Source organism: Phoxinus phoxinus, assembly GCF_949152265.1.
Source record: "Phoxinus phoxinus genome assembly, chromosome: 23".
Classification (NCBI taxonomy): Eukaryota; Metazoa; Chordata; class Actinopteri; order Cypriniformes; family Leuciscidae; genus Phoxinus; species Phoxinus phoxinus.
The window spans coordinates 3,156,627-3,182,567 of NC_136898.1; the positions used below are offsets into that span (position 1 = coordinate 3,156,627).

The 25,941-nt window shown below is 36.8% G+C and overlaps 3 protein-coding genes across 7 annotated transcripts in view; 1 reads left to right on the top strand and 2 right to left on the bottom strand.

The window, feature by feature from the left end:
- The window catches only part of rph3aa (rabphilin 3A homolog (mouse), a), a 31,803-nt gene extending 31,559 nt beyond the window's left edge, over positions 1–244 (bottom strand). For both annotated transcript variants that reach the window (XM_079599133.1, XM_079599132.1), the window contains exon 1: positions 107–244. The gene's annotated coding sequence lies outside the window, so the exon portion shown is untranslated. The remainder of the gene's footprint in view (positions 1–106) is intronic.
- Positions 233–19,329, bottom strand: ptpn11a (protein tyrosine phosphatase non-receptor type 11a). 3 transcript variants are annotated; one of them, XM_079599144.1, is made up of 16 exons: positions 19,056–19,329; positions 17,327–17,449; positions 14,384–14,578; positions 14,054–14,246; positions 13,091–13,210; positions 12,109–12,222; positions 11,875–11,971; positions 9,823–9,902; positions 9,591–9,749; positions 8,188–8,319; positions 7,264–7,418; positions 6,342–6,409; positions 5,465–5,616; positions 5,282–5,394; positions 3,244–3,344; positions 233–2,248 (listed from the first exon to the last, which is right to left on the bottom strand). In XM_079599144.1, the coding sequence occupies exons 1-15, from the start codon at positions 19,067–19,069 to the stop codon at positions 3,275–3,277; spliced, it is 1,785 nt and encodes a 594-aa protein (XP_079455270.1). In that variant the 5' UTR covers positions 19,070–19,329; the 3' UTR covers positions 233–2,248; positions 3,244–3,274. The 3 variants fall into 3 exon arrangements, with proteins under 3 accessions (XP_079455270.1, XP_079455271.1, XP_079455272.1); XM_079599145.1 differs by having other exon boundaries at positions 9,591–9,716; positions 9,814–9,902; positions 19,056–19,314; XM_079599146.1 differs by having other exon boundaries at positions 9,591–9,716; positions 19,056–19,295.
- A 358-nt stretch (positions 19,330–19,687) lies between these two features.
- On the top strand, positions 19,688–25,902 carry tmed2 (transmembrane p24 trafficking protein 2). Of its 2 annotated transcripts, XM_079599167.1 has the most exons (5): positions 19,721–20,025; positions 20,775–20,967; positions 23,427–23,447; positions 23,936–24,043; positions 24,800–25,902. In XM_079599167.1, exons 1-5 carry the CDS (start codon positions 19,846–19,848, stop codon positions 24,922–24,924), a joined length of 627 nt encoding a protein of 208 aa, XP_079455293.1. In that variant the 5' UTR covers positions 19,721–19,845; the 3' UTR covers positions 24,925–25,902. The 2 variants fall into 2 exon arrangements, with proteins under 2 accessions (XP_079455294.1, XP_079455293.1); XM_079599168.1 differs by lacking the exon at positions 23,427–23,447 and having other exon boundaries at positions 19,688–20,025.
- The last annotated feature ends 39 nt before the right edge of the window (positions 25,903–25,941 follow it).

Here is a 25,941-nt window from a genome sequence, read left to right on the forward strand (position 1 = left end):
ACATAAAAATAGAGTCCGGCACAACAAAACCTATTAGCTTCAGTCCATCGCATTTGACCATCTTATTACATTTAATGTGAGATGTGCACAACATCTACACCGTTACCTGTTCAGAAACAGCAATGACAGATGAACTGGAGTCTCCAAGGAAGAAAAAACGAAACATGCCGTCCACCCAAAATATCATCCATGCATCCAACAATAAATTCATCAATTGCACAGGACTCAACCATGAAGATGTGAGCTTCTTGTTTATTGTTATCAAGGAGTTCATGTTGGTTAATTGCATTGATAGCCGAACAACACGATCAACCCTATTAGCTTCTGTAAGGCTCACCGTCTGGCACGAGAAGAGATGCTGCTGGGTTAAACATACAGTATATCTTAATGGCAATTACATATGTTTAGTAAGTACATTCTCCTCTACAAGATATTCATGTACAATATACAAGTTTAAAAAATATAGTTTGCATTGAGTTCCACAACCGTTTCGTTCTCTTCACGATGACAAAAATTCACATTAGTTGCTTTGGACCGTAACGCTTTCCGTGGAGCGACTTTTTTTGTTTGTTTCAAAAGAAAGGAAAAAAAGATGTTGGTCACTGACACACACACACACACACACATAAACAGATGTGTGTAATCTTTACATCATTGAGACAAAGCGAGAAAAGAAAAAAAAACAGAAGACCGGACTTCAAAAAGCAAACAAACAGCAGTATTTTTCAGATACAAACACGCTCACACACTTCAGGACAATAAACACACTACAGGACGGCAGATACACACATGATGGGCTGAGAAAACCAACTCAAAGAGCACCTACTTTTTGTATTTTAAATGTGTAAGGAATCATCATCATCACTCAAGGTGAAGAAAGCGAGAAAGTCAAGGCCAAATAACATGAACGTAACGGAGCACAAGACACTGAAGGCCGTGAACGAAGACATGTCGCTGAGGAAAGAAGCACTTGCGTTGGAAATGTTAAAATACTGCTGACGTTGAACACAACAAGCAACGTTAGATGGACAAGAGTTAAGAGTTAGTGACGCAAGCAAAGATTAAAGTGTTAAAACTAGGAAAGCCAAAAATGAGAAGAGAAAATGAAGGCATGTGACCTGGCAAAAAACAACTCATCCAAAAGTCAAGTTTGTCCATCATAGAGGGCCCGAATAACACTTTAAACCCCACTGCTCTTTACAAGCCAGAAATCATCAGGGTTACAAATGTGCAGTCACTTTTAAAACAGTGATTTGGAAACTAAGTTCATACGGTGAATTGACGTAAATATGCGATTTCTTTTTTCTTATACAGCAAAATATAATAAAAAAAAAATAATAAGAAACAGGTTTTCGCAGCTGCTGGGTGGCCTGATGCAGTAGAACAATTCAGTAACACAAACAAGCCAGCGACACGGACGTTTTGTCCCACGGAAAAGTCCTCAGAATCAGGATGTCTCTCTCCAGGGGGACAAAAAGGCAAACCGAGGGTTTTCCGACCCATCTGGGCTGAAGTTCTCCTGCTGTTCGGAGCAAAGTCTTAAGGACACTGGGCTTAAACTGAAGGCAGAGGACGTGAAAATGGACTTAGAATGATTCGGATCCTTCAATCTGAATTGAGCACTAGCATTACGAATGCTGCGATTAGGTATTGGGCCTTTTTCACTGCATGTAAAATGAATGGACTGTATTGTGAAGATGAAGAGAATCCCTTTGCTTTGCTGAGAATGGCTTCTCTTCTGTTCCCAATTATTTTAGTAAAGGCGTATATGTGATGATAGTGTCCTTTTTCTGTGAGAATATCACGCTTAATGCTTTCCAGAAAGAGTTCTCGCTTTCTTTACAAAAAATAAAGAGACAGAAAGAGGGAAAAAAAATAAAATGAATGAGGCAAGACGTAAGAGATGAACGTAATAGCAAAAGCTTTTCCCACAAGCGCTAAATGTAGCCTGAATTGATTTCAGAAAAGTCCACACCCAAAAAAACATGATTTTGCAGGGGCTGTTTTGGGTTTATTCAGTATAAGGCTTCATGATCGTCACAGTGGTTTCTTAGTGTGTGGTTAAAAGGCTACGTAGCTGGAAGGAGAAATGAAATTCACTCCATCCGCATGTCTCTGAGCTCGTGTGGACCGGTCTCTGGATTTTTTTTTCTTCTTTTTTTTTTCCTTTATTTTTTTGTCGACTCTCCGTTTAGTCATGATCACTTCTCAGGTTTTCAGGAGCGTCTGGCAACAACAAAAGCAATTCCTGTCAGGGAATACAAAAAGACGTCACATTATTTCACTGTATTGGGTTCACAACAAACACTAAAATCTTATTCAAAGACAGCACAAGATTTAAAAAACAGTTTTGCAGATAGACAGAGCTGTTAATATTGTTGGTCTTTAGCCCTATACGGACAGGAGTAGTTTTTCAAACAACGTTTGAGTACAGTTCTTTTTACCCAACTACTTTTACTTGATTTAATGTATAAATTCAGACGGGACTGTCCTCTATGCGTTTATTACTGAGTTGGGAGTGTGTGTTTTCTAGAAGTCAGTGTTACAGAAGGTCATATGCTGTGCATCAAGTATGATGCATATCTTTTAATGAATTATTTATTGATAACAAATGTATTATACGAACCCCATTTAAAGTGCCCCTATTATGCCGTTTTCTTTTTGGAGTCTCCTACAATATGCATTCAAGGTCAAAAAACACATTATTTCTCTCATAATATAGATTGCAGCATCAGCTCTTTTCTCTCGGTGTCTGAAACGGTTCAAAATAAAAGATCGGTCTTTCTAAACCCCTCCTTTCCACGAGCCTCCTCTGCTCTGATTGGTCAGACGGGCCAGAATGTTGTGATTGGTCTACTCTGCTCTGATTGGTCAGATGCCAGTCTGTTGTGATTAGTCTACCACTTACAGTGCATTTCAGAAACCAGACACATTTGAATTCAAGCTCCAGATCTTCTTCAGCACTTTAATACACAATGATACGAACGGTAACAATGGCGTAGGTTTTGAGGTCCACTTTCCTGCCTGTAGCTTTCTAGTAACTCTGAAGACCTTGATTAGCTTGTTCAGGTGTGTTTGATTAGGGTTGGAGCAAAACTCTGCAAAAAAGTGGATCTTACAGGTCAGAGTTGAGAACCCCTGCTCTAAACTATGAAAAACAAATGTAAATGTTTGAAATAGCCAGAAACAGCAGCTAAAGCAACTGTTGAATCTGCGACTGAACATACTGTGATGTGTTCATACCTGTTATTCGGACAGTGCTGGAGTCGGGGTCTCATCTGTGACTCTTCTGCTGTTGCATCAGACCCACATTCTCATAGACTCGAGAGCTGTCGTCCCTCAAACTGTAAAACATATAAACATCAGATACCTCCACACATCTTTCCCAGGCATAATGGGACACGTTTACAGCTTACAGTTGGCATGAAATCAATGCTGACACTATGTATTGTCTAACTGCATGTTGCTAGTCTTATTATAAACAATTCATTTGCAAATGTTTATTTTATTTTTTTAAAGATTTTATTTCATAATTTTTTTACCATTTTTCATGCACAGGTTAATTTTGAGATTTTTGGCTATTTTACGGCGAAATACGGCGTTATATCTTAGATCATGTTTTCCCCTATTACCTGTGGTGTCTTCCTTAAATCACAATGTAATAACTTCCTGTGATATATCCGTGTGACGATTATGACGACGTGCTATGCTCACTTTTCACGATCCAATCAAAAGCTGATGAAGTCACTTCTTATTTGATATCAGTTTCACTCAGAAATAGGTCACAACTCAGCAAAAAAAGAGAAAATAAATAATTGTCCGTAATGTAAGATGCCTATGACAGTGCCACAGGGAACACGAAGGACAGCTGATCCTCTTTCAGTGCCAAACCACATGTCCCCCTAGATGTGTTTAAGAATTTGTAAGTGCCTTGGTGTAAGAGTGGAGTAACATCTCACAACAAGAGCTGGCAAATCTGGCTCAAGCCATGAAGATGAGATGCACTGTAGCAATAAAGCAGCCGGTGCCCACATGAGACACTGACTGCTACTCCATTTCTGTGCGTCAAATATCTGTGAAATCTGTCTCAGTTGTTGAATCAGTTTATGTTCAAACTAATATTTACACATAAGAAATTGGCTAGAATCCACAAAATTATTACGATTTGTGCATTGTCTCCAAATGTTTATCTTCTGAACTGTAAAGCTGGTCTGTGCCTTGATGGTAAATGGTAAATGGACTGCATTTATATAGCGCTTTCACAGACCCAATGGCCTCCAAAGCGCTTTACATGTTGCCTCACATTCACCCATTCATACACCGACGGCGGTGTCAGCCATACAAGGTGCCATCCAGCTCGTCGGGAGCAGCTGGGGTTAGGTGTCTTGCTCATGGACACCTCGACACTTAGTCAGGTGGAACCGGGGATTGAACCACCAACCTTCGGGTCTGTAGACAACCTACATGAACCACTGAGCCACTGCCGCCCTTTGAAAAATTCAATCCTCAGTCCTCAGTCAATATGTGGATGAGTCAAGCCGCTACTCTTCTACCTCTAGAGAAACTAACATATGATCTGCAATCAAAGATCTGATGTTTTCTGCCGCACTTGGTCTTCTCTGTGGATCTTTCTTGACTGATTTATCATTTAAATTTTTAAATGATAAATCATTAAAAGGTCTATAAAATGTCTCTGTTTTCTATTTACTCAGATATGCCCTATTGTATTATAACTATTATTTATATTTTTGTTATTTTGTATGTATATGTATGAACATATATATCCAAAGATTGTAAGATAATATTTGGCTGTAAGTGCTGTTATGAGATACCAGTACCACTGTTGTGTTATTGTTAATATATATATATATAAAAGAAATTGCCTAGAAAAATAATTTGAAAGTAGGAAGTTTTTTTGCTGAGTATTTAGTAAAGTCAACTGCAACTTCAGCTTGATGTCGAATTTAAAAAATGAAGTTTTATTTTCTGCTGCTTAAAATGAGAATCACAGGAAAACAAAAAAAAACCTAAGATGTAGTATAACAGTATAATATAGAATTATTATTATTAATATTATTACTACTACTACAACTAATAATAAGAGCAATTCATCCAAATCAGAATTTACTTATCACTTATATAATTCAAACAAAACATAAAAAGCAAGGAAATTTTAATGTCCTATTGCCTCATTTGTCATTTTCTCTGAAGAGGTAAACATACTTATGTATAAAACTGTCTATAGTGTGAGGTTTTGTGTGAAATGCATGCGTGTTCTCACTCGGCACAGGTTGGCGTCGGTGTGCATGGTGGCAGAGGGCTCTGGTCTCCTCCAGTCAGGTCAGAGAGAGAATATTTGATGTTGGTGTACTCGCGTCCTTTAATTTTACTTTTCTGAAAGAGACAAAAGAATCAGCCAATTTTGCCAAGCACTAATCAAGCTCAGTATCTGTGATGTACACACCTGCTCCTCCTCTATGCGGCGCTGTAGAGTCTCAATATAATGCTGCACGGCCATGTATATGAACCGATACTGGGCCTCTGTCTGTACCATTCCTGAACGCTGAGATCGCACCAACTGGATAGTCTTGGGCACGTCAATATCACAGTCCACTCCTGCTCAACAGACTTCTGGTTAGAGCTAACTTTAAAAAGGTGAAGCTGCTACTGTGGCCTAGTTTAGGTTGTAGGGCATAATAATTAACAAAGAGAATCAATAGTAGTTCTAGTGGTCGACCGTTACGCACAGAGAACACGTTTTTTATGCAGTCTTCAAGTGCACACTTCAGAAGATCCCACAGCTGGAAGCTTGCAATGTTTGTTAAATTAAATATTTATTGGACATTCAAAGATTTGTTTAAATGATTAAAAAGCATATTTGCTTAATGCTGACGGTATATGAGGAAGTATTATAGCGTTTGCCTTTCTATTACTAATAATAGAAAAGCAAATACTAAAATGCTTTTTATATATACCTTTACTTTGTTATATACCGTTGTTCTGTCTAATAAGTACATTTAATAAATTAAGTAAAAGGAGAGTGTCAAAATATAAGCCCCGCTTCAAACACATTGGACAAACATATTCATTGAACTGTGTATGCTAAATGAGGTAAGGGTGTAGGGTTACATTTAAGTTTTTTTTTTATATATATATATATATATATATATATATACACACATGTCATTTAGAAATTTTAAGGGATAAAATTATTGACAACAGGGGGACTTTAAAAAATAGCAAATATCGGCCAATATATATATTTGTATATATACAGGCCGTGGCGATATAACGGTCAACCACTAATTAACAGATGATCAATGTAGATGTAAGGACTTTACCCTTTTCTCTGATGATGTCTATTAAAATATCAATAACGATAAACGTTCCTGTTCGTCCAATCCCAGCACTGTAGGAGAAACAGAAATGTTTATAACCAACAAACAGACGAAAATATTTGGACTGACATTTCTAACTTAAAGCCTTAAAGGGGTGGTATAATGCCCTTTTCACAAGATTTAAAATACGTTTCTGATGTCCCCAGGGTGTGTATGTGAAGTTTTAGCTCAAAACACAACAAAGATATTTTTATATAGCATGTTAAAGTTGTCACTTTTTGAGGGTGAAACGCACCATTTTTGTGTCTGTCCCTTTAAATGCAAATGAGCTGCTGCTCCGGAGCTACAAGAGCTTGTGTGTGTGTGTGTGTGTGCGCGCGTGTGTGTGTGTGTTAGCACCTCTGAGTACCTCACACGGAAAATTTCAAAAACTTTTAGCCTTTTATGTTCAAACTGAAGTCAGACAATGATGGAGAGAGTCAAGAAGAAGTGACAACATGTAGAAGCAACAGGACATTTCTGAATGGTTAGTTGGTGAATTTATGTAGCTTTTGTGTAGTTATCTTCTAGTCATTGATTAGCATATTCTGTCTTGATAATCTAGAAATCGTGTTCAGGGGACGGGGTTTATGTAAATTTTAGGGTTGGTGATGTCACTAACCCGGGAGGAATGTCGTGTAGTTCCTACCAGCCGTTTGTTGTAGTCCTTAAAAAACAATTTCTTTAAAAGCAAATATCTCCCTTTGCTTTGAACTTTGAGTGTTGTAACTTTGCAGATGTTGTTTATGCTCAAACAGCAACATTACACACTAACTAAAGTTAAAAAAGTCAAATCATAATCAACCACCCCTTTAAATATTTTGATTGAATGAGGTCATTAAAATCCGGTCAGTTTGATGTCTGTTATTGATCGTGTTCTCATAACCTGCAGTGCACCACGATGGGTCCAGCCCCGTTTATGCCCTCCTGCTTCATTTTGACCTCTTCCAGAAAGTCCAGCACGCCGCCAGGGTCTCCGGGCACACCGTGGTCTGGCCATGCACGGAAATGGTACTGCCACACCGTACGCTCAGTGTTACCCTGCCATATCAGACAGAACGCAGGTGTTAGAGACAAACTCTTGCGTTTATGGGTCATTTAACCAGTGTTGGGGAAAGTTACTTTTAAAAGTAATGCATTACAATATTGCCTTACGTTACTTTTGCGTTACTTTTTTTTCCCGGCTGGGCTTGTTTTTAATAAAAGTTTTATTTTTGGGCAAATGTAAAGACCCTTTCACACCAAAAGTGAAATAATAATCCTCAGGCTGAAGGAAAGCAAACAATCAAACCTTTCTATCTATCTATAGTCATTTTTGCATATTTAACTGAATCATCGAAGGTCAGAAGCAAGTACATTGGTCAATAAAGTGTATTTTAAATAAAGATTAAATGCAACAAAAAAAAATTTTTATTTAACATTTAGTTATTGGAGGTTTGCATAGTATTCTGATTCTGCATTTCACTGATTTTATTCATTTTGAGGAATATTGAATATTTTTTTGTGCAAGTGAGATAAGTAAATGCTCACATTTAGTCTAGAACTACAATAAACATCATGTTCACACACACACACACCTCTGCACTTTGATTTGTCTCAACATGAGGACAGAAGAGCTGTCAGTCAATAAATGGGAAAACAAAGTAACTTGCGTTACTTATTTGAAAAAGTAACTCAGATATTTTGTTGTAAATTTAAAAAGTAACGCGTTACTTTACTAGTTACTTGAAAAAGTAATCTGATTACGTAACAAGTTACTTGTAATGCATTTCCCCCAACACTGCATTTAACCATCTCAGTTTTACTTTACCTGTCCAACTTTTGACAGCTTCAGCTCTCGCAGGATATAATCATGTGCTGAGGTTTCCTTAACGTTACGCACACGCATGGCTCCGTACTCCTTCAGCGCGGACACGTCAGGCCAATACTTCACACACTTACTCTGTGAAGGAAATCACAATGCATCTCAGCTTTGGCTGAACATTTTTTAAGAAATAAAACCGGAATTGTAAAATGGTTAAGACTAGAGTAATTTTATAAATTGCAAAGGCTGAAATTTTGCAAATGAGAATTGTTTATTAAGGACCAAATTTACAAAACAGGGCAAATGAACGCGAGTAAAAAAAAAAAAAAAATGCAGATGGGAGAGGAAAGTTCAGCACGTGATCTACTGACGACACGCACATTAAAGAATCATTTTCATAATGCAATCTTCCAGGAGCAGCACAAATGAGCAGATGGTTTAAGACATGCTTTTTTGGACGTTAAATAATGGCGCAAATACCAGTAAATCGACTAGCGCAAACCTTAGTAAATCACCTTGCGTGAATACTCTCCTCCCATAAATTTTGCGTCATAAATTCATATGCAATAATATCAGCCGCAAAAATAACCCTGTCCACGCCTTTTCAGCGCTAATTTCTCACTGCGTGTCTTTAGTGAATCCTGACTGTAGTTTTTAACGGCAAAATGAAGGTTTGCGCTGGGACAAGCTGTTAGTAAATCTGGCCCTAAACCTGTAATAGCACCATTACAATAGTAATATTTTCTTTTATGTTTTGCTAATATTGTTTTAGGGATGGGCAACGATTAATCGCGATTAATTGCATCCAAAATAAAAGTTTGTGTTAACATAATATATATGTACTGTGTATAATTATTTTGAATATATATCTAAATACACACACATGCATGTATATATTTAATAAATATTTGCATGTACGGTTTATATATTTATATCTATAATTTATATTGTATTTAAATATTTTATATATACATAAAAAATCTTAAATATATACACATAAATGTGTGTGCATCTATATATACAAAATAATTATACACAGTACACACACATACATTATGTAAACACAAACTTTTATTTTGGAAGCGATTAATCGCAATTAATCGTTGCCCATCATTAATTTGAAATTTAATCAAATTTTGCAGCCCTAAAAAAACAGGAACAGTAAACCTGGGGCTCTTTTAAAAATGTATTTTAAATCGCAATAGCAATTTTTATAAAAATATATCCTCTCCCCCCTCCCCCCCCCCCCCAATAAAAAAAATGATGCAGACCCAATTTCTGCAATTTCAACATGTATTTAAATGCTGTTCACATATTTTAATATTTCTTTTAGCAAACAAAAATCAGTTCATGAACCACACTGAAAAAGTACTGTATGTGATGTGTAAATCCCTTGGGAAACAGCTCACCTTTCCCCGTTCCACTTCCTTCGTGGTCATGACGATGACTCGAGAGTTCTCCTGAAACACCATCCTCCAGAAGTCACTGATGGTGTTTTGCAGGCAGCCCTGCGTGGCGATGTAGCTCCTCTTCAACTTTGAATTGTTTGATTTAGTCTCATTATCAGGCTGGCAAACCACAAAAACTATTGATGCACAAATATTTAATAATTCTGACAAGATTTGAAAGCACCTTTATTACCATGATGATGTTGGCGTTGATGTAATCAGAGCCTGGTTCATTTGCATCACCGTCGGTCAGCACGACTCGCGTGTGGTCGACTGTGGAAGAGGCACAGAGATAAGAATATTACTATTATTGGCCCATCAGCATGTGGCATTCTGATGCTGCGTTCACACCAAACGCAAATAGAGCGTCTGGCACGAGTGATTTCAATGTTAAGTCAATGTAAAGTCGTGTTTACGCGCATCTGGAGGTCCTGCGGCGCGAATGAGGCGTTTAGCGCAGCGCGGTAGACACGAATTCGCCTCGTTCGCGCGAATTACTCAAATTGGGCATCTGGGGCGATATGCGCGAGTGGTGCTTTGTGCATTCACGCGTTTGACGCAAATTCGGCGTTTGACGCAAATTCGCGTCTGACGCCCGAATTGAATTTTTTTTACTTTGCCGTCAATTCGCGCCATGTTTACCAACCAGGAGCCTGCTTGCTGCTGTCACGTGGTGAAGTGACGTGGCCTCAATAACTTATTTTGTAATATGACTAAATGCCTTCGTGAAAGAAGGAATGACATTGTTCAGCTATATGTTAACTATGAATGTGACACTGAACACTTGCAGTCATAGCCTACATTTCTGAATGAGATGAAGAAAAACTCACATCATTAAAGAAGTCGTTTGACCTACGTTATAACGAGTCATTAATGTATTTTAACTTATATGTTTCATATAGGGGTGTAACGGTACATGTATTCGTACCGGACCGTTTCGGTACAGGACTTTCGGTACGGTTCACATGTGCACCGAATGCAATCTTTCACGTAAATTAGGCTAGTTTTGTGTGTGGAACATAGGTCAATTCCGAGTTTCCACACGAACATATTAAGTGTCGGAAGTCTCCGCGTTGCACTGATTAAATCTGATTAATCGTTTTTGTGATTCAAATACATGTAAAATATTACCATAACATCTGTCTTCCTGTGTGCGGAAATTTGTTTATGTTGCTGTGACAACGAAACACGTGCAAGCGCGCCTGTGTTAAGAGCGCTTGTTGCTCCATGCGCGCTGATGTGCTCATCTGTTGACATTTCCAAATGCCTTTCAGTTGCTTAATAAAAGCGGGCTTTCCACACAAACAAACGTATGAGAAAAAACATATATTTATGCCTGTCGGGCTTGGGTCGGGTTCGGTTACTGCTGTCTAAAATCTAAAATGCCTAAAATTCGGCCCGATCACCACAAAATACACACTATGCTCGCTTTAGCCCAGCCTCTCGCTAGCTACTAGACATCATGGCCAATATTGGTTTAAGAGTATTTTATTTAGTGGAGAACTTTGCAGCAGTATTTTATTTCTTATTCTTTTTTTATTTTATATATTTTTTATTAATTATATTTTATTAAAAAATGTTTTTAAAAAAGTGTAAACAAATTGTTAAAAAAAGTTTATAGTAAACAACCAGCAGTTTAATGTTTTGCATTTCTTTCCCTTACTGTACCGAAAATGAACCGAACCGTGACTTTAAAACCGAGGTACGTACCGAACCGTGATTTTTGCGTACCGTTACACCCCTAGTTTCATATAATAGAACCGAAGCTATAGATTGTGAATTTAAACATGTCTCGTTTACCAGCGGCAGACGTCAGGAGGATGAGGTAAGGCTGTTCCAGGCGGGTTACATGAGCGCTGAGCGCCCGGTGATCGCCTGGATCTCACAACTCCGAAACGTCAGATCAAATTTTTTAAATAGGCGCTATCTTTATAAATAAACCACAGATTTGAGCTTCAAACAACTACATTCTCGACTGAACAACTCTTAAAACTATATTTCGTGACATAATAACAGTAGTATTTTTACATTTCGCGGCCTTTCTTGCAAACAGACACCGCCTAGCACTTGCCCCTCCCACAAGAAGCGGATTTCGCCTCGGACGCGCGTCAATTTCGCTTCAAATGCTTGCTTTGGACGCGAATGCATTCAAATGTTCAAGCGTCAAACTAGACGCTCTATTCGCGTTTGGTGTGAAAGCAGCATAGAGTTTTCTGGGATTTGCATGATGATGATGTTCACTTACAGGGAAGAATGTTCTTATATCTGTTCTTGTTTTTGTTTTCTGCCCGTTGACCCTCCTTGCGACTGTAGAGTAGTTTACACTCCTGCTGCTGAAGAGTCTGTGGACACATAATGAAAAAATAATTCTCAGAACTCGACCCTTTATCATAAAGGTGTGGGAAACTGTACATTAATTTATTAGTGGATCAAATCATTGGTTAATCTGGCTCTAAACTGGGTGCTGATTGGCTCTCACCTCAAACTCTTCCCAGAATCCCTGCTTGACCTTATCTGTGGCCTCTGCCAGCTTGCTGAGCTCTCGTACCCGGCTCTCGATCTCTGCTGCATTGATGCGGGTCGTGTTCAGAGGCTGCAAGAAACACAACACTGATTTACTTGTATTATTTGGCTGGTATTAGTTCAGTTATTTTATTTATAAAGCACATTTAAAACAGCCACAAGACTGACCAAGCTCAAATAACTAAGGATCGAGAACAACTAAGAAACTACATGTACAGATTTGAAAACTTTTGGAAAAAAAGTCAAGTCAAATAAACAAAATCAAAAATTAAAACATACAGGAGAGAGATATTAACATGTTTTAAAAGCTAAGGAACACAAATAGGTTTTCAGTATTAGGAATGTTAAATGTGCATTTACACAATTGTTCAAAAGTTTGTAAGGGTTCAACTTCAAGGGTTGGTCATTCTTATAAGAAGTTTCTTATGCACAAAGGCTGCATTTATTTGATAAAAAAATACACAGTAAAAACAGTAATATTCTGAAATATTATTACAATTTAAAATAACTACTTTCAACTGTAATTTATTCCGGTGATCAAAGTTGAATTTTCAGGATTATTCAGTCATGATCCTTCAGAAATCATTCTAATATGATGATTTGCTGCTCAAGAAACATTTCTTATTGTTATCCATGTAGAAAATGTCTTTTTTTTTCAGGATTCTTTGATGAATAGACATTTCAATAGAACAGCATTTATTTAAAATACAATCTTTCGTAGCATTTTTAATGTCTTTGCTGTCACTTTTGATCAATTTAATGCGTCCTCTCTGAATAAAAGTGTTAATTTCTAAAACAAAATCTTGCTGACCCCGAACTTTTGAACCTTAGTGTATTCATTTAGCAGACTCTTTTGTCTAAAGTGATTTACAAATAAGGAACATCACAAGCAATTTGACAGTTCTCAATGGATCTTTCCTACAAATGGTCAATCAAACCTGTTTGAGCTGCAGGACTGTCCCCAGTGTTTCCACCATGGGGTTTTTCTTGTAGTGCTCCACCAGGTCTGTGAGCGAGTCGAATTTCTCCCCACCGCCAACATCATACTTCAGATCATGCTGACAAAATGATAATAGAAATTATAGCCCAATTACATAACACAGGTAAATACCCTTTTAATGACAGCACTTTGGAACTAAATAAACTGTTAAGATTAAAAATGGTAAATGGTCATTTGTATTGGTAATTTGTAATTTGTAAATGGTAAAGTATTTGACTATTCAAACAGGAATAGTCAAATAGACTATTTGACTATTTCCAATTTAGACCAACAATTAAACATTAATGCATACTAAATGCAATAACACATTTCAGCCTATATACAGGTGAAACTCAAAAAAAATGTATATGGTGCAAAAGTTCATTTATTTCAGTAATTCAACTTAAAAGGTGAAACTAATATATTATATAGACTCATTACATGCAAAGTGAGATATTTCAAGCCTTTATTTGTTATAATTTTGATGATTATGGCTTGCAGCTTATGAAAACCCCAAATTCAAAATTATAATATTGTGAAAAGGTTTTCATAAGCTGTAAGTCATAATCATCAAAATTATAACAAATAAAGGTTTGAAATATCTCACTTTGCATGTAATGAGTCTATATAATATATTAGTTTCACCTTTTAAGTCGAATTACTGAAATAAATGAACTTTTGCACGATATTCAAATTTTTCGAGTTTCACCTGTATGTATTTTTTATCAGCAATGCTTTAAATGTATGAATGTAGAAACAACTTCTGCATCTTGAAAATCAATAAACAAGAAAAAATATGTGTTTAAATCTACACTATTTGAGCTCCCTAATCGGCTAGTTGGATGTTGAACAACTAGTTGATCATTGTAATCCCCCCAAAAAAACACACAGTTCACCTGCAAGTCCTGCATTTGAAGTTTACCTGGCAGCGTATCATGACGTGGGTGACTTTGGGTTTGCCGTCGCTGGTTTCCGTCTTGTCATCTCCGGTCCGTACAGAGAGCACAAAATCTCCCGGGTGACTCTGACTTTCTCTCACCAGGAAACTTCCGTTCTTGCCCTTCTCTGTCAACAACTTCTCTGCCTCACGGCCAGACAGATGACCATGAAACCACCTTGCAAAAATAAAACAAAAAACAAACACTTCAGAAGCGGGTATTCAGGTTCAGACGCCAATAAAAATAAAAAAAGACTATAAAATGCAACGTTGTTATGGAAGGACAGACAGATAATGAGCTATGCATGCGCTCACCTCTCAGAAGTGGGATCGGCACAGTTGAGCGGGTATTTCAGCTCGATGACGTCTCCGTTCTTCTCTTTCAGCTGTCCGTGATGTTCCATGTAATACTGCACCAGCTCAGCCAGGGTGGCAAACTTCTCTCCACCGTACAGGTCGTAATAGTCTCCCGTGTTTTGGATCTTAATGTGGGTGACGGCGCCATTTCGCCTAGTGAGGAGAAGAGCTTCAATTCAGTTTATAATTGGTTTGAGGCTTTTGGTTATACCTAGGATATCCAAGTCCACCAAAGGAGGGAGAGCATTTTCACATTTAGCTCCAAAACTCTGGAATAGCCTTTCTGATACTGTTCGTTGCTCAGATTCGCTCTCCCAGTTCAAAACTAGATTAAAGACGCATCTCTTCAGCCAGGCCTCATATAAATGTTTTAATCTTACAGTTAAATCCGGCCTCTAGTTCATAACCGCCAGAGGAGAACTGCCCCCCGACTGAGCCTGGGTTCTCCCAAGTTTTTTTTTTTTCTCCATTAGGTCACCTGATGGAGTTTTAGGTCACCATTGGGTCACCTGATGGAGTTTTAGGTCACCATTAGGTCACCTGATGGAGTTTTAGGTCACCATTGGGTCACCTGATGGAGTTTTAGGTCACCATTGGGTCACCTGATGGAGTTTTAGGTCACCATTGGGTCACCTGATGGAGTTTTTCGTTTCCTTGCCACTGTTGCCTTTGGCTTGCTCAGTTGGGGATGTTCAATTTAATTAATCAATGAATAATACTATTGATTAGCATTACCAAATTTGGATGTTTTATTATTATTTTAATTTAATACTGTGAAGCTGCTTTGATACAATCTGTATTGTGAAAAACGCTATACAAATATTCTTGACTTGACTTGACTTGACTATACTAATACACTGTACCACATGTTTTGTAATTTTAACAGAAAAAGACTGTAAAAATGCAACAGTTAGAGAAACACGATTCTGGTTAAATTGACAATCATGATTTTTTTTTTGCTTCAAGCTGAGATCATGATTCTCCCACGATTCTGAACAGACAACTAAACAAAATACTTAATGTTAATCACTGTTTTATGAATGATTCAATGACTCACTCATAAATACTTTAAAAATGCTGATTCATCCAGTAATCAAACTAGAGAGAGTATCTCTTGAATGAATGATTCAATGACAAATATATTTTTAACAGTCACTTGTCGCCACCTACTGGCGTAACGATGTGACTGATACAATCGTTATTTGAAGCGTTGAGTAACTTTTAAAAGGTAATTTGCTCTATTTTATTCTATCAGTGTTTATATCTGAACTATAAACTTTTATCCCAGTTATTCTGTGATAATATAAATGTTTGTAACACAGAAATAACAAAACTGTGTGGTTGCAAAGACTGTTTGTGAAGCGGTTTCAGCGGGGGATGAGGAGGAGGGAGGGTCTAGCTAGCCTCTGTTTTGTTTAACAATACTTCGAACTTACCAACAAGAAGTGACGTCACCCAATCGCTTAGAGCAGTGGTTCCCAACCTTTTTTTGCCTGAGACCCCCTTTTTCCCAAGAAAATATTTTAGGGCCCCCCTTCATATTTAATGATATTATCGCTCTTGTAAGCTTGCAGCAAGGATGACAAAATATGTTGTTTTCAAACAAACGGTATGTTTACTATAACCAGTAAACGTTTACTGTATATGTTTATGCACAAATAATAGCCTTTGTAATTTAAAAACATAAGCCTAGGAGTAGCCTATAAATTGGCCCTATTTGAAATGCAATAACAAAAATATTCACACTGGTGTGTAGGTAAAAAGGAAAGAATATAGGCTATTACTAAATGACTGTTGTCTGGGACCTCAATACTTGCATGTTATTTGTGAGGCTTTATTTTTGATGCTTTTGCCGCTATAGCGAGCGATAATAAACTTGCGTTTATTAATAGAATATTGCGTCTTTCGGAAGAACATTGTTGCCGGAACTACTTCTCTCTGTGTACGTCTATGACGAGTCACGCAGGTCCTGGGCTACTCCGCAGCGGCAGCGATCCGAACCAGTGTAAAATAGTCCCAATGTAAACATTTATTATAGGCGTACCAGTGGCTCAGGATAAGACAAAAACACGGATTGGAAAATGGATTCATGATGAACTCGCTCATTATATACATTTTGTACATTTTGAACAGAAAAAAAGTTAAGGACTTTTATTCAATGCTCAATGCTCAAAATGTTTAAAAATATGACGCGGCCCCCCCACAGAGCTCGCTGAGGCCCCCTTGTGGGCTGCGACCCCCCCCTGTTGGGAACCGATGGCTTAGAGCACCTTTAACTGCAAGTTACCTTGCCATATATGGTGATTAAGTGTAATTGGTTTAACAATGCATAATGTGCCATTTTATTAAAAAACACTGTCAAATTTATATAAAATAAGTGGTAAAAGCAGATTTTAGAAGTTCAATATTGACATAATTTTGATCATTATGGCTTACAGCTTATGAAAACCTTTTCAGAATATTCTAATTTTGAATTTGGGGTTTTCATAAGCTGTAAGCCATAATCATCAAAATTATAACAAATAAAGGTTTGAAATATCTCACTTTGCATGTAATGAGTCTATATAATATATTAGTTTCACCTTTTAAGTTGAATTACTGAATTAAATGAACTTTTGCACCATATTCTCATTTTTTTTTCGAGTTTCACCTGTATGTCACTTAATGAAATACAGTGTACAGGCAACAATATGCCATCCTGCAAGGATACCGGTATGGTCAGTATTTTTTACGGTGATTTTCTGACAAGCACAGCTGCTGTTTTTAACTTTATATTAACTTTTTTTACATTTTAAAATGTACAGGATATTTAAAATGTACAGTCAAGCAAGTGCATAATATATTTTCCAATGAACACTTGTTATTCCCAGCCTAAATGCTGGTTTGTGCGTCACCTCTCACCTGACGGAAAGCGTAAAGTCTCCAGGGTTGCTTTTGCTGGGACGGGCCAAGAAACTGCCGTCCACACCACGAGTGAGTAGCAGGTTCTCCGCCTCCACTCCAGTGATGTTGGGGTGGAACCACCTACCGACAGACACACAACACAGTCCGTCACGACATCAAAGTGTGATTCTGATTTTAAAACTTTTCATATTAAAATCTTCCTACCACTGTCTCGTTTGGTCAGACAAAATTATAAAAGAACTCGATCTGGTAAAGCGATTCAGATTTAGCTTTTGACACGAACAATCTGAGTTTGAGTCTCCCTCGAGTGACAAATTGTAATTCGCAATATTAACTTCTTGTTTATTGATAATTTGTATATTTGGAATTTGAAGGGCATTATAATAGTATTTATGTTTGTTTTTTGCAAAGTGAGTGACATACTCGATAATGTCAGTTCACAGCCTCGCACATAGTAATTAAAAAATTATATATATCAATTTGTTTTCAGATTTGTTGTTGTGTTTTCTGATTTGATATTTTGTTTTCTGATTTGTTATTTTGTTTTCAGATTTGTCGTTGTGTTTACTAATTTTTTATTTTGTTTTCTGAAACGTTATTGTGTTTTCTAACTTGTTCATTTGTTTTTAGTCTTTCCGTTGCGTTAATAAACTTGTTGTTTTGTTTTCGGAATTGTGGTTTGTTTTGCACTTCTCGGCCACAGTAAATAACACTTCTGACAACAAGCGGTGACTGTTGCTCAGGAAACATGAAAGTACCAGCAGAAATGCCAGTGTATGAATTGTCATATGAAAAAGATAATAATTCACAATCAGAATCCAGTCCACAGATGCACCAATAAGCGTGCAGCTCAACCATAAAACAATTTTAACATTAAATATTCAGAATATCGGATCAGAATAGTGAAATATATTCTGCAGGATCTTTTGCCATCTTATCACTTCAAACTAAATAAACTGTGTCAAATAGGCTATATTGTTGAAAAATGTGCATTCACTGTTTTTTTAAATATGTAATACTTGCTTTCATTTTTTGTTCCTAATGCAATGGGTTTCAGTTTTGACTTAAGTGCCCTAATAAGGTCACCACTGCAGATGCATACATTTGCCTCAATAAACTCCTAATTCCTGCTTATTAATAGTTAGTAAGGTAGTTATTATAAGTGCTTTATAAGTACTAATAAACATCCAATATTCTAGTAATATGCATGATAAAAATAACTAGTTAATAGTGAGAATTGGACCCTAAACTAAAGTGTTACCCTTCTCTCTATGATATCATATGAAAACAATATTAATACAAGCAGAGCAAATACATTAACTGCAAATTACGTTATTCACATCATACTGTCAAGCCATCCTTCAAAACACAGTGTCACGTGACGTCCCTGTTGGTCATCCCTGTCTGTGGACAAATCTACACTATGACCTGTCAATCATCATCGACAGATATGAAATATGATCATTGAGCAAACTTTTGTCGTCCTAAAATCAGTTGATTCAAAGTAATTCCTCATTAGACTGACTCTTTCACACTCAAAACATGTCCAGTCTCGCCCTGTTGGGTTTAAATCATTATACTGTCTGACATTTAAACGCGTTCATTTCGCACTTTAAAACTGTTTAAACAAACATTACTTTGATTTATCGTACAGATTAGATGTCCGACAGTGACGAGGAATGCACAATAAACGAGAATATTGGGTTTGTTTTTGCTTGTTTCTCACCTTCGGGATGTCATCTCTCCCTCACTCTGTGTACTGTATTTTCACTCAGTTTCCGGGTAAAAACTCAGCTTAAATCGACAGTCCCGTGTTCAGCGCCTCATACGGCAGCAGGTCCCGCTCGGTTTGGGTTCGGACAGACGGACATGAGTGAATAAAATGCCGAGAAAGAGGGACCAGGAGCGCTAGGCCGCGGCGGCGGAGAGAGTTTTCTGGAGTCGATTGGAAAAACGTCACCAAAGCTGCGACACACACACAGCGCGCGACGCGCCGCACTGACGCGCCCTCTAGAGGCGGAACACTAGAACAACAGCTCAACAAATGCATAATATATATTTTTACATCATCATGATTTTAGGTTAAAAATAAAATATATGAATGTATAAATGTATTTTGGATTCTCTAACTGTCCAGCATAAAGAGTTTAAATGGTTTGAACAATGAACACGCAATCGTTAAAAACAAATACGGACACTGTTTAATTAATTATTAAAATAAAAAAAATATCTGAGTTGCATTATAGTGATTCTTTTTTAACTAAATAAATATCGCATCGTTATATTGTATTAATACAATTATAAAATATTGGACAATGCTCCCGTTTCTCTTTTTTTCCAAACGCGAACTGCGTCCGTTGTCTTAGCCATTTTGTCCCATCGGCCGGCCCGTCTAAAGCTTGACGTGGCATCATCAGTAGCGCAGCTAGCGCTTGTCAGTCTCCGCCTTTATCGGTCCCGTGCGGCGTAAAGTCTCTTTTATGGGTTTTACCCTCCATTAATACACCGCACCAAACATGTTTACGTTCTCGGAACTTGTCGTGCTCCTCTGCGCGCTTTCTTACACGGCGAGCGGCTATTTTGTGAGCATAGACGCGCACGCGGAGGAGTGTTTCTATGAGCGCGTGAACTCGGGCACGAAGATGGGCCTGATGTTTGAGGTCGCTGAGGGAGGATTCCTGGACATCGACGTGGAGGTGGGCATTAAAATACACTTATAATATCATTAAATGTCATTACAAACATTTGTTAGACCATAAACAGCCTCTATAGGATGTTTGCAGGTGTCAGTGTCTGGCTGCTCACACCAGATGGTGGATGAAGCCGGAAGTTAATTGGTGGTTGAGAGTGATTATTAGTGCTTAGATACTGGATAATGTGTTTTCTAGACAAAATTTAGACGAGTCAAAGGGAAAGTAACCTGGTTTTGTTTTTAATAAAATAAATATATTGGTATTACCTCAGTGTTTTGGTTCTGGTATCATGGTAGTGTTAGTACTGCTTGTTCTAAGGTATTCTCTGAGTACTATATAAATACCATATTATTGTCATTTTTTTTAATGATGCACGATATATCGGCCACCATATCAATATCGGGCGATATATGTTCATTTTTAATGTTATCGTTATCAGTCCAATAAGAACATTTGGCAGATATAGGCTATTAAAGCCAATAATGTCCTTCAGATGAGCAATGTTCAACATGATGGTTTTGAAATATTGGATCATATATCTGTTATCGGCTTTCAAATGTAAATAATTTTTGGTACCGTCCATCATTTTCATATCGGTACATCCCTGTTTTCTTTCTTTTTTTGGGCAGAAGCTGATGTAATGGCAGTGACTGTTGAATGCTCTCAACACAACTCCGATGTGGAGGACATATATAGTGTAACGTTACCTGTTAAAGTTGAGGTTTATCTGATGTATTGTTTGTGTTTAACAGATAACCGGTCCGGACGGGAAGCAGATCTATAAAGGAGACCGCGAGTCCAGTGGGAAGTATTCTGTAGCCGCCCATATGGACGGCACCTACAAGTTCTGCTTCAGCAACAAGATGTCCACTATGACCCCTAAGATTGTGATGTTCACCATCGACATCGGCGAGGCGCCCAAAGGACAGGACATGGAGACAGAGGGTGAGCGGAGACACTGACACAAGCTTTTCTGGGAAGTTTGTCTTTTGCAACATATGGCAGGGTTTCCACACAGTCACGGATAACCTGGGAATATCGGGGAGCTTTCAGGGAACTGGAAAAAGGCGTGGAAATTGTAATTTCTGTAGTGAATATTAGAGGTCGACCGATTCATCGGTTTTGCCGATTAATCGGCACCGATTGTTGACTGGTGGAACTATCGTTATTGGCAAAAATATATACCGATAGTTTTTCCTGGTTGCGTCCATTGCTGGAGCGGCTGAGAAGCGCACGCTGTCATTCATTACACAGAGCTGAGAAGGGTCTGCTGGCATGATGCAGTACAAGAGCGGCCTCTAGAGGTGTAATAAAAACTATCGCTGATGCCTCGTGTTGTTTATTTCGACACGTGATTCTGCGTGCTGCACTGAGAGCACATGCTGCGTGGAGAGCGCTGACATCAGATGCGCGTTTAAAGCACCGACAGCTCAAATGTATGTAGCCTATACAGTACATTTTGTCATATCATTATAAAGTGATTAATTTGTTGACTAAATGCTGCATTAGTAGAGACAGTAGGCGTTTGTTTGCCTTCGAGGCTGAGAGGACGCTAACATTAGTAGTACCTCAAGCGGTTAAAACACTGACAAACATAAACGTAAGTCCCACCCGAATGTTTAATGTCACAATTGTTACCTCTATTTGCATTAGTTGATATCCAGCTGGTCACTTTTATGCATTACATATGCAGATAAGTTGCATATTTAAAGCTAGAGACGTAAGCAAACTGATATGTTCATACAGCCGACAGAAACATAAACGAATCAGAAAAGCATTCGATTTCGGTTATTTATTTTTTTCATCTTCACTTTAATACAAATTTTGTTACTTTTTAATTAATTAAGTTGGCTTGAAAAGAACAGTTAAATAGTTACATTTTGAATGTAACTGGTTTTATTTGTTATTTAGAGTTACTTTTTGTTTCAGTTTGAATGAATGTCTTTTATTGACTTAAAATATTTATTCACATTTATATATTTATTTCATTTAGCATGTTTTCATGGTTCAATACAGTTTTTTTATTTTTATAATAAAGTTCAGCACTGTTTTACTTGGAGTGTTATGTTTGTTTTTATCCAGTATCAATTTTAAAAACTATCGGTTCATTAATCGGTTATCGGCAAGTATGGCCCAACCTAGCTATCGTTATCGGTAAAATCCACTATCGGTCGACCTCTAGTGAATATAACACTTTGTGTACTTCTAAAATATTGAATTGGCTAAAAAAATAAAAATCTCATACAGTAGTGGCCAAAAGTGATAGGAAAATTCATATTTTTTTCACCTTTTACTCAAATACTCTAAAAATTGTATTGATTTTGTAAGCATATTGTGTAGTTATGGTTAAAGTCGATTGTTTTATTTATAACGCAATTAAACATGACATTGTGCCGACATAATTATGGCCAGGCTGTCATACAAAGAATTATGAACATATGCAAAAACAAGAAAGAAACAACTAAATATTAATAACTGATTATGTTGTAGTCAATGTATGCAATGTATGTTTTTCTCTGCTCCACAGTAAATAAAACCTGTAGCTGTACTTTGCCTCTTTTACCAAATAATTTTGTCAGATAAATCCCGTAACCAGGTTTAGTGTTTCGTTCTTCTCTCATATTCCAAATGTATATTAAAAAATATATATATAAAATACTTGGCTTGTTTAATTGAACTTGTAGCGTCATTAAAAACAAATATCTCCTACCACTACTGTATGTTAGAAAAATATTTAATTGTAATTATTTAAAATAAAAAATAATGGTAACCCTTTACAATGAGATCCCATTAGTTTAATGTTTAGTTAATGCATTTATAATGGTAACACTTTACAATGCGATCCCATTGATGTTTAGTTAATGCATTAGCTAATAATGAGCAAAAAAAAAATTCCAGTGTTTATTAATCTTCGTTAGTTAATAAAATGAAAGGGGGAGATCATAGGGAATGTGTTTTTCATTCAACATTAATGCTTTTCTGTTCTTCAATAAAATAAACCATTAAAGTTATATTCACAAATAAATCATATCTGCTTAAACACCAAACAAAATGTTGATATTTATGTTTGTATAGCTATCTGATATAGTTTGTATACTTTACCTCAAATTTCCAATTAATTCCCGTTAAGTTTCCAACTAGGAATATTTCCCAAATTCTCCAGCTTAACATCCCATGGAAAGTTTCTGGAAATTTTCCGAACCCTAGTAACAATTTTGATTTTAGTAATGTATTAGAAAATGTTCAAATTAACTAGTTTTCATTGTTATTCATACAAAATAATTATTTTAAAACAACAATTGTTTAATAATAAAGAAGTAAATCTACAGCAATGTCTTTTAAAAAAAAGATGATTATTATTATATATTTTTTTTACGTCTAACGTGACTGTGTTCCCTCTCCAGGAGGTGGTGACAGCTGGGATGGTAGGAATAGACTGTATAATAGATTGTTTTAACATCGGTTGAGCTTTAAACTTCAATCTAACACTTAAACTTGCACTGTGTGTGTATAAGGACAGTGTGAGCAATGATCTGAACATTTACTGACGTCTGTGCTCGTAAAGATCCTGTATAACAGCGACGAGTGAGCTTGTGTTGAAGATATAACATGAATGGTTTTATCAAAGAAGAGGTTGATTTGAAGTTCCCATTGCCTGATTGGAATTATTAATTGCCGTTCTGGTTTTATGCTGTATATATATATGTGTTTTTTTTATTAATGCACCAAAAACTAAAGCTGTTTATGACCTGTCAAGTCTTGCATGTGTAATATGAGGTTATGTGATTACAAACTTGAATATTGCTGTTTGTAAAAGTTGGTGTGCTGTATTGTGTTGCACGCTGCATACGACATGCAATGTGTTTGTGTTGATACAATCATCCTGAGTAAATTCCTATTAATTTATTTCCAGCTCATCAGAATAAGCTGGAGGAGATGATCAACGAGCTGGCGGTTGCCATGACAGCGGTCAAACATGAGCAGGAATACATGGAGGTCCGAGAGAGAATACACCGTGCAAGTAAGACATCCGTGTGTGTGTGACATGATATTAACACAATTAGGAGAATTGTTTATGTCCGTCTGTTTTAAAACGATGGAATGTTTGTTAAAAGTCATATCAAAAGTTCATTCTATCATCATCCCGGAAATTTTTTTCCTATTGTTATTAGCTTTTGAAATATGAAACCAGCAGAAATATGCATGTTTAAACGGCCTTTAAATTATTATTATTTTGAAATAAGAAACCAGCAGAAATATGCATGTTTAAACGGCCTTTGAATTATTATTATTATTATTATTACCACCGGTATTATTATTATGATTTGTATTTTGAAGTATGAAATCAGAAGAAATATGCATGTTTATATGGCATTTAAATGATTTATTATTATTTATATTATGAAATCAGAAGAAATTATGCATGTTTTATGGCATTTCAGTTATTTATATTTTGAAATATGAAATCAGAAGAAATATGCATGTTTAAATGGCATTTAAATTATTATTACATTTTGAAAAGTAGAAAAAGTATGCATGATTAAATGGCCTTTGAAAAAAAATTGTGATAATAATAATAATTATTATTATTATTTAAATTGTGAAAAATGAAAGTAGCAGAAATATGTAAAACGGGCTTTGAATTTTTTTTACATGAACCCAGCCAAAATATGCATCTTTAATTGGCTGTTGAATAATTATAATGATTTTATTTGACTTTTTCACCTTGAAACGTTCAGCTCGCCTCTGACTGTGTATTTCTGTCTCTGTCCTCCAGTCAATGACAACACGAACAGCAGGGTGGTGCTCTGGTCCTTCTTCGAGGCTCTGGTGCTGGTGGCCATGACCCTCGGACAGATTTACTACCTGAAGAGATTCTTTGAAGTGCGGAGAGTCGTATAAAAACCCTCAACATAAACACATTGAGTCCGTGATTTACCAGTTTCTCGAATTGGACGTCCAGTTCAACAGAGATCAGAAGAACTTGGTTGTTCGCTAGTCCACCAGTCATTTTGTTTTTATTTGCCCCAGTTGTCTATCTCTTCATTGTTTGTTTTTGGTAAAGGGTGCAAGTTTGGTTATGAATTGTTAATTTTTGTTTTAGCCCAACTTGTGTAATTTTATTTGGAACAAATCTTTTTATTTTATTTTTCTGCTTGGTGTTTTTTTTTCTCCAGTACTGTTACAAACACATTACTACAAGAATGAAGTAAAGGTGATGTTATGGTGTTGCCCCGATGAAAGAACATGCTTTAGGATTGTATGAAATAGCATGAGGTAATTACGCTATAACAAAGCCATTGTTGTGAGCAAATGGGAAGTCGATAGTCACTGACGTAAATCAAGACGGATGTCAGGGACTGTAACGGAAAACACATTTCATGCCATATTCACTGCTCATTATCACATTTAGTTATGCCAACGACCTCCATGGCACATATTTAAACCTGATGCTGGTAAAGTGGTAAAAATGACTGCTTGGTTGGTTTTGCAGATTTTCTGGTGTGTTTTTAAATGTTTAGGCAGGGTAGGCCCAATTCCTTTTTCTTCTCTCTATCTTCAGTTTCTTCATACGGGGAGTACTTTATGTAGTTTTGTACCGTTTTTGTTGTCTAAACCAACTCTTATAAATAAAATGCAAAATTATTTGGCAAAGACTACTGGGAAACTGATGATAAAACTGTAAACTTCTGAAGTTCTATGAATATGTATGTCAAATATGAATTTGATTTAATAAACCTGAAACATGTTCTTAAAATGTCTCCTTTTTTTTTAATCATATGCCATATTTTGTTCCACGTGACCCATGCCTCAAACTCTCCTTATTTCATGTTATTTTTATTTATGTTATAACATTAAATGCTGCTCTTCCAAAATGGCGAACGTTTTCCTTTTTGTGGTTCGTGCTATTTAATTATT